General features: G+C 35.9%; 1 protein-coding gene across 4 annotated transcripts in view; it reads left to right on the top strand.

The window, feature by feature from the left end:
* Window positions 1-15099, top strand: part of Rgs7 (regulator of G protein signaling 7) — a 490322-nt gene that overhangs the window by 417724 nt on the left and 57499 nt on the right. For all 4 annotated transcript variants that reach the window (XM_046432465.2, XM_058575197.1, XM_046432467.2 and 1 more), the window contains exons 7-9: window positions 1753-1817; window positions 2842-2918; window positions 3024-3105. In XM_046432465.2, coding sequence (XP_046288421.1) covers window positions 1753-1817; window positions 2842-2918; window positions 3024-3105 — 224 coding nt within the window. The remainder of the gene's footprint in view (window positions 1-1752; window positions 1818-2841; window positions 2919-3023; window positions 3106-15099) is intronic.

The raw sequence follows: 15099 nt of genomic DNA, 5'->3' as shown, positions 1-15099 counted from the left end.
ATCTGGAAAAAACTTAAAGCACTTCTGTTATAACTTCTTAGTTTACCTAATAAGGTTAGACATACATTTGCCAAAGGGGACTGATTTTGAAAACAACAGAACTTGAATGACCAGAACCAATAAAGCAGGAAAAAAACTGAGGCAGAATGAGACTGAGAAGAGGTCTGGTTGATGAAGGGCTTAGCTGGGCTTGAATTTGATTAAAGGTAATTCTACAGGAACGTTGAAATTGTTTAATTAGAAATTATTTAAGGAGATTTGATCTTTTTTCTAATGAAGAGCCACCTTCAAGGGTATTGCACATATACTATAATTTCTTTCAACTGCTGCTGAGAATGTCTGAGTTATTTTATTAAAGTCACAGTGGCTTTTACAGAAAGAGTTCCCCTGGGAGGGAGCTTATATTATGACCAATTAGAAAATTAACATATCATGTTACTTTTGGTTTTGAAATTTAACTTTTGAAAATTACTAACATTAGTAAAAAAATAAAATAAAATAAAATTACTATGGTAAATGATGAATGATGTGTTCTAAAATCATGCACTGGATTCTTAGCATTTGTAGCAAAGTTCACATCATTCAGTGGTTGCCTTGACCTTCACACAAGAAACCTTAAGGGACAGACCGTTGAGTAAATAACATCCATGTTTGCAGTGGTTTCAGATTTTCTGTGTAACATTTTTCCTCAGTGTTACCCGCTGGACTTCCTTATTCAAAACTAAGGCCAATACATCTTCTTGCCGAGGTGGTATTTATAAGACATCCTGCAGAGCTAGCCTGATGGAAGGTAATATTGGACAGGCCTCATCTAGTGGATTTATTCAGAATCTAGTGTAATACAATCTTGAACTTCATAAGACTCAAATATCATACTTAATGGAAAAAAATGACAAAGAAAATGCTGGAAATTGGGACTGGTGAGGACTCCAATGTATTGATATTATGAGAAGAGTCATCAGAATACCTTAAAATAACTGAACAACTTTGCTCAAAGCAATGCTGCTATCACCATTCTTTCTTCCTTCTGTCACTTCTTCTATAAATCTGCTGCCAGAATGGAATTTACATGGCAGCACAGGAAACTGAGTCCTCAGGGAACTGGAGTGAAGTGGTAGTTTATTTCTGGTAGGTAAAATGTTCTACTCTCCTTCACTTAGCAACAAAACAATTGAATGATGTGGATTGGAACAATAGAAGTGCCAAGAAGCCTTAAATTGGGTGGGGTTGTGGCTAAGTGGTAGAGCCATTGCCTCCCATTGGGTTCCAGTCTCTGTGTTAATAAAAAAACAAAAAGAAGAATATGAAGAAATCCTCCTTAGTTTACACTAACAGAGCCTTGCGGTTGACAGTAGAATTTGCAACTAATTGAATGTGCCAATAATGATTCCCCCTCTCTTTATACAGTTCATTCTTATGAAATGGTTTTGTTTGCATATCTAGATTTTTTAAATTCATTTGATGTTGCTTTTCAGTTTCTTTCCCCCTTCCTTGTTGAGGATAACATTATGACACAACTTAGTAAAAATAAGGAAATGATGGTTACCAGGTTTCTTAACATGTATTTTCAATTATGGCATCATAAATCAAACTGGATTTCAGTAATGAATTCTAGTTGTTTGTCTAAAATGAGATAATAGAAAATTATAACTTGGGGAAAAAGTGACAAGTGTCTGAAATTTTAATGCCATATTTTTATAGCAGTCAATTTTAATAAGCAACCAAAATATGATTTTTTTGTTTGTCTTTCAGCTGTTTACCTCTGCAAAAGAACAATGCAAAATAAGGCAAGACTAGAACTTGCAGATTATGAAGCTGTAAGTACCAAGGACTTTCTAGAAATTAAAAAAAAAGGCATAAAATGGGCAGGAACAAAACCTATGGTCATTTCTGAATTTCTGAGTACTCCAGTAACTTTCTACATTCATTGATCTTTTTTTTTTTTTAGATGTTGATGAACCTTTATTTTATTCACTTATTTATATGCGGTGCTGAGAATCAAACTCAGGCCTCACACATGCTAGGCAAGTGCTCTTACCACTGGGCCACAGCTCCAGCCCCATACATTCATGTATCTTAAGGATCAGATTTCTGCGGATCAGGCAGCAAATTCCTTTATAAATCCCTGTTTGCTTGCTTCCTCTCTTCATCCACATCGAGGACAGTGAAATTCTAAATACACAAATTCAATGTAGAAGAGAGAAACATATTTTATTTTCTAAAATTGATTTACCTGTAAATATTTCATATAAATACTAACACAAAGATATCCAAACTCTGAGAATTAAAGACCATTTATATTAGGAACATGTTTTTTATTGCAAAAAACAGGGTGTTTGCTAGCAGCAGATAAATTAACCTGATATAATTTGTTCAAATGGTTACTGTGTTGTGATTGATGAACTTCAAATCATTGAGTAGAAATAAGTACTGGGCTGCCAAGGATCTACATTTATTGTTAGGACAAGAATAAACTAAATCTGGGCTAGGAATGAATTGTTTTCCTGTTCCTCCATAAAATGAACACAGAAAAATCCAGTGGATTTATCTGGAACACTTTTCTCATACAAGGTAATTTCACTATTTTGCAGACACATATTGGATTTATAGTTGTATTATCTAAAGTCAGTCATTCTTAAAAGTTAATATTATTTTTTTGTTCTGTTTCCTCCAAGACAATATGAGGACTGGCTGATTTGATGAGCATGACTTGTCATTCAGAACCAGAGTACACATAGAGAAATTCTATATTTGTCTTTTTTCATAAACATATGATAAATAAACTAGATAGGGTAGTACAGGTGAGCAACAAATCTTCTTCATCTGTGGCATATTTTTCAGGAGAGCCTGGCCCGGTTGCAGAGAGCATTTGCAAGGAAGTGGGAGTTTATATTTATGCAAGCAGAAGCACAAGCAAAGTGAGTCCTTGTGAGTCTTTTGGAAAATTTGTTCAAGTTGTGGCCTTTTGTCCAGAGAGGCACTGCACTTAACACTACTTATCTTTATTGTTTTGATGTCAACAGAGTGGACAAGAAGAGAGACAAAATTGAAAGGAAGATCCTTGATAGCCAAGAGAGAGCATTCTGGGATGTCCACAGACCTGTGGTAAGAAAACTACAAGGTTCTTACAAATCTACATCCTGACTTTTAGCAAGTCAGGGATGCCCTGAGAAAGCAAGGAAAAGACTGTGGCACCCCCATCATATGTCCCACAATGGCTGCATGAATGAGTTAAAGAAACATGGTTAAGATGACCCAATTTAATAGTGTAATATTTAATTTATGAAACTATGCATTAGTACACACCTGTAATTTTGGTTACTTGGGAGGCTGAGGCAGGAAGATCCCAAGTTCAAGGCCAGCCTTGGCAACTTAGAGAACCTGTCTCAAAAACAATTTTATTTTTATAAAAGGGGCAAGAATGGTTGGGCAGGGCGTACCTCATTAAGAGAGCTCTTGCCCAGCATGTACAAAGTCCTGGAGTAAATCCCCAGCACCAGAGAAACAGGGAATCAAACCTGATCATTTTTTCAAATATGGCATCTTTTTTCCACTCATGCTTGATATTTGATATTTGAGGTGTTTGATGCTGCTATAAACACTTGAAGAAAAAAACACTGCAATAAAGCAGTCTTTTTATGGCAGTAAGCTGCTTATAACTTTTGGCTTTACAGGGAAAGTATAAGTTAAAATGTTATTCCTGCCCTAATTTTTTCTTTTTTGAAACATATTAATAACCTATTGTTTATTTGCACAGTCTAACATTTTATGTGGCTCAAATTCAAATCAATTGATATTTTTAATGATGGAACACTGGATCTGTATACAGTTACTATACACAGTAACTTCTCCCTTAATAAAGTTAAACTATGTGCCTCAGAGTAACAAATAATGAATGTCCTTAATTAATACCAGAAAACTTTGTGGAAGATATTAAACTATGGTAATAACCATCCATAAGATAGCATGTCTAATCTCATTTATTATTTTCTATTTTGATGTGATACCTTTTTCTCCTCTGGATTTAACTTCAGACAAAGCATCAGAAAATAATATTTGCATAAGTATTACTAGACTAAATATCAGCATGAGAGATAAATCAAGACAAATCATTTAAGGACACCCTAAAATTTTCCTCTCAATTACCTTCAGAGTCAGACCAAAATAAAAAACACTATAAAGGGTTGTTTATATAAAGGTATGTATTTCAACTTCAGATAGAAAGGCAATCCTTAAGTTCTATTTTGAATTTGCTTTCTGTTGATTTATCAAGATAGAATTGAGAATTAATTGATTTTTCTATTAAAAATTCAGTTTGAGTTTTATTACACAGAAAAAGAATTGTGAGGTCACACACATACTACGTAGCAAGGGTATGAAGTAGGACTTTTACTTGTTCGTTTGTTTTAGGCAACTCCTAGAAACTAGTCAATACGTTATGTCCTATATTCATCTACTTTGTGCCTCTTGGATATCTATCTGGTGGCCAATTTATTTCCTTGTTTAGTTTACATGACCTAGAACTTCCTATTATCCCAAATGACTCATACCAGGTTGGCTTCCCTGTCCTGCTCACTTATATTCCATGCTTTGAGATGCCCAAATCTAAATTGATCCACCATACTCCTTGGCTCCATTGCCTAAGAATCAACTCAAGCAGAACCTACCCACAGTTGTTTCCCTTAAAACATGTGAGCCATACTCATATCTTCCATGTCTCCTACCAGCAAAGAGCACATTGAGTGTTCTGCATGTCCCTGCCACATTCAACTATAAAGTCAAACCAAGGAGGGCCTGAAGCAGGAACCACCCTGGAGCCATTAGATTTATCTCCTTTACTTAACTTGAAGATGCTTATGGAGAGCTTTACATCACCTAGATGGTGATAAGATCTGAAAGCCTATATGAGAGATTTGAAGTTAAACAGATATTCCTAGAGCTGAGTTTCTTCTTCATCTCCTGTCTTGACTGTGGCAGCAATGACTCTTTCTGCCATGTTGAAGTCATCTTGTAAAGTTCAAATGTCTTCTAGACAGAATTGGTGAAACCAGGTTTTGCTGACACCAAATTATTTTGACTGGAGAAGCCTGAAACGATGTGTAGGTAAATTCCAGACAGGACAGAGGTTTAATCTGGCGTGTCCTTGGACCCACTATTGCATACCACCCTTCTGTCTTAGTATCTGAGAGATGGTCCAGTTGTGTCCACTTCCCAGTTTTTGCCATGTTGGCCAAAGACTAGTAGCCAAGAGGAATGGGGAGAACTGGGGCAGAGTGTTAAGCAGTGTCCTTTTGGGATTCAGAGGCCTATTTGTAAAGTGGAAACATACCTATCTTGCCATGTTGATATAAACATTAATATAAATATCATTTGGCACATGAATAAAAACAAATGTTCAACTTCCTTTGTAAAGAGAGATACAGAGATAGTACAAAAAAAGTTACACAAACATGGAATACAGTAAATTTTCCATGATATTTATACAAATGTGACACCTACATATCATTGGTTGCACAAATGTCTACCCATCTAGCAAAACAGAATTAAAAAGAATCACAACCTTCTTTTTTAGTTCAGGGGTCATAACCAGAATAATTTTTCTATATTTTAATTGGTGCATTATAATTATATGTAATAGTTGGATTCATTTTTACATATTCTTACATGCACACAATATAATAATATAATTTAGTCAATATCATTCTCCAGTATCTCCCTTTTCTCTCTCTCCTCTCTCCCCCTAGTCTTCTTCCTCTACACTGATAAAACAAATCTATTACATTGATGATTTATTCATTTAATATAACTTTCAACTAGCAATTATAGAAGCTTGTTGCACTAGAGGGTAAAGATAAAGATAGATAAAGTACTGTCTTTCTGATTAAGATATTCAGAGTCCTAGGTAATCAAGATGGAGATTTAACTAGATAATTATGGTGCAAATACCATAATGGGCTCTAGAGCATAGCTATGAATACAGCTACTCAAAAATAGAGGCTTAGTCAGTGAGGTGGCACACACCTATAATACCACGGGAGGCTGAGGCAGAAGGATTGCAGAAGTTCAAAGCCAGCCTAAGCAATACAGAGAGATCCTTTCACAAAATGTAAAAAAGGGCTGGAGTGTAGCTCAGTGGTAAAGTTCCCCTGGATTCAATCCCCTGTAAATTCCCCCCAAAAAAGGTGGGGAGATGGCAAGGGATGTAGCTCAGTGATAAAGCACTTGCCTGGTACAAGTGAGGCCCTGGGTTCAATTCCCAGTACTGCAAAAAATAAATAACTAAATATAATAGAAACTTATGTTAAGCTACTTAGAACTGGGAAAACTTTTAGTGCATAAATATAGTAGACTGAATCTCAAGGATGACTGGCATATAAATTTTAGTTAAAATCAGTTTTATGTTTAAAAATGCAAGCAAAAAGCAAACACTGAAAAATATTTGTAGCAAGTATGATAAATTTTACTACTCTTACTGTAAAAATAATTTGCAACTTGTAAAATGTGACTTCACATAAAATAAAAAAGGGTTTAAACTGATAATTTATCAAAAATATAAAAATGACTATTCAAATTATTGAAAAAGTATTTAATCTTTCTAGTCATGAAAAAGTAAATTTTTAAAAACTTAAAATTAATTATGTGCAATCCTGGCAATAACAATAAGAAGATAAATGCTCCCATTTAACCATAAGGGATAGTTAAATGAGATATACCCAGGGCTGGCAGTGTAGCTGAGTGGTAGAGCACATGCTGAGAATGCCCAAGGCCTGTGGGTTCAGCATCACAGAAGATATGGAGAAAGACTCACAAAACATACTGTATAACTCAAAAAGAGAATTTCAAAGAATTTTAAAGACATGGAGAAAACCTATACTGAAATATGAAATTCCCTGAATACAAAATCATATGGAAAAAAATCTCAATTTTAATTTTAAAAAATCAGTGCCTACAGAAACAATTAGGAAAAAATACATGAAATGTTGGTTGTACTTATTGTGAGGTATTTGATATCCCAAAGGCAATTTTAATTTTCTAATAAGGGGCATATGTCACACTTGCACTCTGAAAAGTTATGCATAATAAAATATTCTTAGACCTTCATTGAGGTAGATGTGTGCTTCTGCTGTGCCTGGAAATGCTCAGAACATAGCTGGTGTTTGCCATTCCGGGCACTGCGTTTTCAGGGGTAACATGCAGAAACACTGCCATCTTTGGAGCAGAGTGAGCAAAGTGATGGGAAGGGGATGGTGATAACATAGATGAGAAGTAGAGAATATGAGAAATTAAGCTTAAGGCAAAGATGTTGTTACTCATCTGTCTTCAAGTATTTGAGCATCTATCATTTGGGAAAGGAAGTAGAATTAGCCTGCTTTACTTTGGAAAAAAAGGAGGCAGATTTTGTGTGAATGAACATTTTCATCCTTTTTTTATCCAGTACATTGCAGAGCAAGGAGATCTCTGTCTTCTCAATAGTCCAGGGTGGAAGGATAAAGTTTGTCTCTCCTGGCTCATTACTTGAACCTCACTCCAAAGAGTTGCTGTTTATCATTAAGACAGAGCAAGAGTGATATTGATTAGAAGGTCTCAGACTGAAATTTGAGAGCGTTGTATTCCAACCAACTTAGTGAAAAGAGATGGCACATCATGTTTTTAATCAATTCAAATTTTAAATTTCACTGTACTGCAGATTTTGTTTGATATTTAGTAAACTAGGAATGGAGTGTCCAGGTGGAGAGAAAATAATTTGAGGTTTAAATTGTAGTTGCTATATTATCAAGCATGACATTTGCTCCTTGATTGACATTTTTTTTCCTGTAACTGAAGTCCATTATTTTGTATGCAAAGTTAATATCTGATATTATTTTAAGCAGTAATCTGGTATTTAGTAAAACTAGGGCATGAGTTTCACACATGTGAAAGTAATCTAAATTCTCTATCCCATTCAGTCTCAACAATGCATATATAACCATTCTCTGGATGTGTTCCCACACAAAACACACATGAATGATTTTGGAAGTTTCATAATGTCGATTTTTAAAAGAAACTGAGGCAAAATTGATTTTAAAAAATTATTTGTATTGAACTGAGTTGCAACTCAGGAGGCAGATTCAAGTAAGTTGAACATGTGCTGTATGGTCTTACAAATTTCAAACAAGTTTTAAAAACAAAAACCAGAATGGGGAGAGGGGTTACAATCAATTTGTCAGAGACTGGGTAACTTAAAAAGCATGTAAAGCAGTTCTCAGAAAGGAGGGGGCTAAGGACAAAGAGAAAGAAATTATTGGGACAAGAAGGGAGTTAGAGATGAGATAGATGGCACAGGTGAATATCTACAGAACTAAAAAGTTCTGTTGGAATAAAAACTATGACTCTCAGCATGTGAATTCTTGGGCAACTCTTAGGAAAAGATATACAACTTCCACAAAATCTCTCATGACCTCTCAGCCTAGTATGTGGGGGCACCTCAATCTACTTGATTTTAATTTTTGATTTTAATTTTTCCACAGTAATCAGTATGGATTTCCATATATTTGTCATTTCTAAAATGGATCACAAGCTTTGAAATCAGGGAGTACATTGAATGCTTGCTCCCTTTACATATTCATATTTTATTATCTTGAGAAATAAAGTCTTCTATAAGCAATCTATCCTTCCCACTAGATTAATTTCTGATAAGACTTCTTTAATTGCTACCTTAAGAGAAGTGATCATAACTTGGATACATTTTTCAAAGACAGATAATATTTTCTTCAAGGAAGAATATCTTTAGCAATTTTTATAAGTAAATAAGGTCTAACAATCCCAAAGAACCAAAGCCAAATATTTTCTCTGATATGCAGATACTAATTCACCATAAGGGTCAGAGAGGCTGGGAAAGAAGAGAGATACTTTGGATTAGACAGAGGGGAATGAAGGGAAAGAGTCTTAGGGTAGGAATATCAGTAGAATGAATCAGACATTATTACCCTATGTGCATATATGATTACATGACTAGTATAACTCTATATCATGTACAAACAGAAGAATGAGAAGTTGTACTCCATTTATGTATGACATGTCAAAATGCATTCTACTGTCATGTATAACCAATGAGAACCAAAGAATTAAATAAAAATAAAGATATTCAGGCCTAGAAATTATATAAAACAGGCATATAGTTATATCATCTTATGTATTCTTGTAATGTTCTACATTTTATCTCTTCCTTTTCAAGTGCTGAAGAAAGCAATAGGAAACAGGTGTTGATTGTGTGGTAACTCTCAGCAACTTCATATTAATGTTTAAGAACTTCTGTCAGTTCTCCACACATGCCAAAAAGGGTAGACACAGACAATATTTCTTATAGTTCAGATGATGTAAAATCAGTCTTTTTCTTTATGAATTCTCACATTCCTGAAATGTGTCCCTTTAAGCAAAAAGATAAAAGACAAAATCAAAACAGGAAGCTGCTGCCAATTTTCTTTTTGTCTTGGTTGGTTCTTAATTACCTTTGATTATGAAGGAGGAGAGTGAAGTCTTAGAGTCTCTGAAACTCCATCCCCACACATCAGAGGTAATGTTGGGGAACTAATACTCTGCCCTCACAATATGGGAGAAGAAGATGGGTATAAGATAATAACAATTAGTTTATTAGCCCCTAGAGAACATTCATCAGTGCCATGCTCTCTTCTTAGCCCTCAGTATAAATGATATAGCTCATGCGATCACAACAACCACCAGATGAAGCACTCTTATCTTCATCTTTACAGCTAAGGAATCTCAGCACAGGGCATTTCAGTTGCACAAGAACCCACAAGGGCTGAGTGGGTTAGCTAACATCAAACACAGGAGTTTACATATGGGCCCTGGGGTCCCCAGGGCCCAGATATGTTAGGGCCCAGATCCTATCTAGCATACCTTCCCACCTCATGGCCAAGTGAAAATTGGTGTGGAATGTAATCTTCCATACATTTCTTATATAATTCTTTTTAATCTTCACAGGATTATCAGGTTGGCATTAATCTTATCATCATTTCACAAACATGGAAACTGAAATTTCAAGAGGTTGAGATTTCTTTTGTTTCCCTTGTTGAGTCGCCTTGTCCTTTTGTCCACACCTGTGTTTGTGACTTTCAAGAACATCTTAAGATTTGCCTCGTGTAGGTTTACACATTTCTTGTTAGGATTCTTTGCTTGCTTATTATTGTTGTTATAAATGGAATTCTTTCCTATGGTATCCTTTTTAAAAAACTATGTACATAATTAAGAAAGTAGACATTACTTTCTATTTTATATAGCTTCAGTTTTCACATTATTTCTTTTCATTCCTAAAACTTGTGGTGTATCCCAAAGAGTTTTTGTTTATATGGGGTTTTTTTGTTTGTTTTTGAAAGATTTTTGTTGTTATTGTTTTGCTTTGTTGTGTTTGGGGATGGGGGAAGTTTTTCTGGAAGAGTTATGGATCAGACCAAGGACCTAGTGAAGGTTAGTCAAGCACTCTGCCACGGAGCTACAACCCCAGCCCACATAACTCTATTTTACACTTGTACATCACTTAAATATTGAATTTACTGGAAGATTTATTCTCAGATCTTCTTCTCCAGTCCATCCCGGGCTGTATCACATCTTACAAATTCTAGGAAAATCTACATATACTCTCAAGAGACTGAGAGTGAAAAAGACAAATAATGTCTTAATATTTGTAGTAATTTTGATATTGCAGAACTCTGGAAAAATAGCCACCATTGTAATGTATTTTGGTTTTGAATTTTCTGAAATATTTTATACTTTTTGTCCTAATATATTTTAATAATAGTAGAACTCTATGAATGGATTTCTTAATGTTGAATGGTCCTTGAAATCTCAGAATAAATAATGATGCATCATTTTCTAATGTGATATTGGATTTTGTTGGGTTATATGGATTTAGGGTTTAGACATCCATATTCAAAAATGAAATTGCCTTGCACCAGATTTTTTTATTGATTTTTATAACAAAAAAATTCACCATACAAAGAGTAGAAATGGTGATTTTTTTTAGCATTTTTCCCATTATCTAAAAAGGCTTTGTCCAGAATTTATGTTGTTTCTCTAATCTAGAAACACACAATGACAAAGAGGGTGGGAACGGTGACATTTTATTGTGAACTGAATGCTCGGATGATGGATTACATCAAGATTCTCACTTCTAGTCCTCCTCCCCGCACTATGCATAAGTTTTACACATGGTGGCTTCTCTTCATTTATATTTTCCCTGTTTCAAATACTGAAAATTTGGAAAGAACTAACATAGCTGTCAGCTTTACTCAGTATACTGTTCAGTAGATGCAACTTTAGCTAAAACCATTTGGCTCAGTTACCAACTTCTTTTTTTGGATGAGATTGTACTAAATGTCTCCAAGTCTCAAACTCTTCATTTGAAATGGGGATAATAATAATGACCTCATATGACATTTGTAAATTGCTCAGGACAATACCTGGCATATAGTCATTGTTCAGTAAGTAGTAACAAGAAGTCATGTTAGCAGTCATGCTTTTGATAAAAGAAAAGAAGCCAAGAGGCAAGGGAAGGTAGAACAGTTTGCAGATAGAAATGACCAGCTGTAATTAGAAAATACTTTGGGAATCACTGGAGTTGAAGTTTGAAGCTTGCCTGAGTATATTAATTATAGACTCTTGCAAAACAAATTACTCCTAAAACTTAGCAGCATAAAACAACAGACTTCCTGGATGGTTCTGGCCTCAAGACCTCTCATGATGCCCCAAATTGTGGGCCAACACCGTAGTCATTTGAAGGGACTGATGGTCAGCTTCATTCACTTGATGATTGGCAATAGGCTTCAGTTCTTGACCACACAGACACCATCTCCCTAAGATTATCCAAGACATGGTCTCCCCCATGTCACCCTAAAATAGACAGCCCTATGTCCAAAATCTCTTTTTTTTTTGTAATCTAATCTCAGAAGCAGCATGCAATAGCTTAATGGGGACACAACAGTTTGGGAGGGGAGGCACAAAAATGTGAGTGGCCGGAGGAGAGGGGGTCATTAAGGACCAAAATGGATGGTAACTTCCACAGTAGCATTTGGGTAGATGGGAGGAATTTAGAAATTTGGTGGAAAAATTAAACCTAGGTCAGTCTATAGCATGAATAAACTCTTTGCCATTATAATAGGCAACCCAGACAAATGCTGATGGAATGCCCTGACTCAAGTAGGGAATAGAGAAGGTCAGTGGGAAGAGGTGACCTTACACAGTTCTTACAGCTGTGCCAGGTGATTTGTTTTTCCTGCCAGATTCCTCGAGGAAGAACATGGAAGTATAATTTCTAAAACAAACAAACAAAAAATACATCTTTTAGAAGAGTCATTAAATTTTCTCAACTATAACTTCCACAGCTTTTAAACAAAGCAAAATAATTTCTCTCAAGTATTCAGAAAGACAAAACTTTCAAGATGAATGTGAAAGTTTGATATTGCTGGATTCTGGTGATAAGTTCTGTTCCCTCAAATATTGAAGTTTGAATATTAAAGAAGCACATTGAGGCAAACATATAAAGCAGGGTTTATTTAAAAAGGGGTAACATAGACTTCTCCTGGGAGGGAGAAGGGGACCATGGCTGGTATCCCAAGAAGCCAGGTGTTCTGCCCTTTTTAGATGTCCCAGGCTTCCTTTGTTCTCCTGCCCACTTCACCTTATCTTTCTCCTTCTTGCGGACATGACTAGGCCTAAGAATGTTCCCTGGGATGGCCAAAAGGTGGGAAACAGGTGGGCTGAAGGGGGAAGGGCAGGATGGTGCAGCCCAGGACACATTAATTAAAAACTTTATAGCTCCCTGTAGGGAGGGGCAATTCCTGGGACAAGTTACCTTGGCAATAGGTTGCGGGGGCGGGGGGGGGGGGGTACCAAGAGGGAAAGGGAGAGAGAGAGACTGAGACTGACTGTGCCTCACTTGTTCCTGACTCTGTATTCAGTCCTCAGTCCAGGGCCAGGCATATGGCAAACACCCAGACACCAAATGCACATATTTTGATACTCTCCTTCATCCCTGCATACATCCATTTGGATGACACTAAACATGGTTTAGTTTTAAAAGCACGGAGGATTTTCTGCCTAAAGGCTGTGATGTCTGTACCAACCATCAGTGACCAGATTTGAGTTAACAGAATGTTTTTAAGCTGTCCTGAAGCTGGTTTATTTCTGGCATATACACTTCACGGATCAAGTTATTCCTCTGTTCACATGACATTACTTAACAGAAACACATGGAAAATATATGCCACTTGAACTTTTATCTCTACAAAACATAAGAATAACACTACATGTAGATTTTCATCTAATAATAATATTGATTAGAACCTATCTAGCAATATGTGGTGACAAAAGCCTTTTATATTCATATGTTACTTATTCTTTACAGAAAGACCTTGTAGGCTAGGTAGTGATTGTCCTTTATTTCCAAATGGAAGAAGCAGGACTCTGAGGAACTGAGTTTTGAAGCACTAACACTCAAATCCTTAATAATGACTAAATGCCTGACAATTGCTTCAAAAACGCCTGCAATCTCCACTGTGAGATTTTTTGTCAGTTGGTAATACTCATCAGGATATTATCTCCTATCAGATCTGGCTTTGGACACATCAACTAAGTTTTTATTTTAGAGTAGTAAAATGTAGTAAAGAGATTGTTTGACCTTAGTTTTTTAGATGGTCTACTGTTCTTTACATGTGTACTTGATTTCTGAGGCAGGAGGAATGCACATGTCCATTTGTATTATTGGGTGTCCTGTTAGGAACTAGGTCCTTGGTGTCCCAAACAAAGAATTGAGCAAGACACACACAAGTAACAGGCAAAGATTTTTTGAAGGTGAAGCTAGCACTCCCTAAGGAAGATTGGAGTGTGCCCATCGAGAGAAAGTCTTGAGCCCTGAGGTCTGGAAATTAACGTGATGTGTGCTAATCTGTGAGGTGTTCTCTGTCCTATATGGACTGGATTGAAGACCACTGGTGACTTTAGAATACCATCCATTTTACCCCCATTAGTCATTTTAAGCTATCAAGCCTGTGGTGGGAGTTGCCATGGTAATGGAACTTATCATAAATAGGGACATGACTTGTCTCCCTGTCTTGTCCTTCAGTGGCATCTTTCTTATACCCTGTCTTTGCCACCTTGGTGTCCCTGAACTCCTACCTACAATGTGACAAGTCCACATTGTCACAACATCTCAGAGAGGTGGGTTAGCATTTTCAGCTCTGCTAGACTGCAGAAAGAGTCACAGCATGGGTATGACATATAAATGTGACAGAAATTAATATTTCCTAGAAACTTCCATTCCTGCTTCTCTGCTTGAACCAGCAGATAAAATATCCTATAGATTGTGGGGAGGTTGCCTTTTAATTTTGTACCTAATGTGTAATTTACATTTTTAATTTTAAGTGCTCATTCAAAACTTAAACTGTAGCAAAATTTTAACATTTTTTCATAACATTTCCCTTTAAAGTTGTTAGTGATATTGTAAGCATTGTTTACTGATGTTCAGGAGAAACAAATCAGGTTAATGCAAGAGGAATAATGCCCTTTCCTGTCCTTAATAGTCAAATCAAACCCTGATGCTTCTCTATCAATAGTCCATGATCTCATGGGCTAATGCCTTTAACTGTTTTAGAAAATCCAAAAAAAAATGTGTTAATCCAAATTTAAATCTTTCTTTTGTGTCATGAAAAAAGAACATCATTTCTATTATTCCCATCTGTTCCTTTGAATTGAAAAATATTTTGACAATGTGGCTATCATGAGCCTCAATGAGTGAAACTGTCTTTTTTGCTCCCTGGCTACATCTTTTATCTTCTGTCTGCTCTTTCTATCCAAGAATAGATTTGTAGATATAGTGTCCTATTATTATGTAATATTCAATGCTATTTATGTAAGCCATGGCTAGAGTGAGAATAAAAACTGCTTTCCCTATTATTAAGTTAGTGCTTCTATAGCCTATGCACTGGCAACTTTTCAAAAATTATGCACCAGATTTCTGGCCTGTTTCTTCTGAAATTGTGAGCATGCCAATAGTGGTTGGGGCTTTGCTTTGAGGAAGATTCTGAAGGTTAATGGCTACTTCCCAGG

The sequence above is a fragment of the Marmota monax genome, unplaced genomic scaffold (assembly GCF_021218885.2).
Source record: "Marmota monax isolate L192 unplaced genomic scaffold, Marmota_monax_Labrador192_F-V1.1 WCK01_AAM20220418_F8-fsc00090, whole genome shotgun sequence".
Taxonomy (NCBI): Eukaryota; Metazoa; Chordata; class Mammalia; order Rodentia; family Sciuridae; genus Marmota; species Marmota monax.
This window is presented reverse-complemented; position numbering and strand designations above follow the sequence as displayed.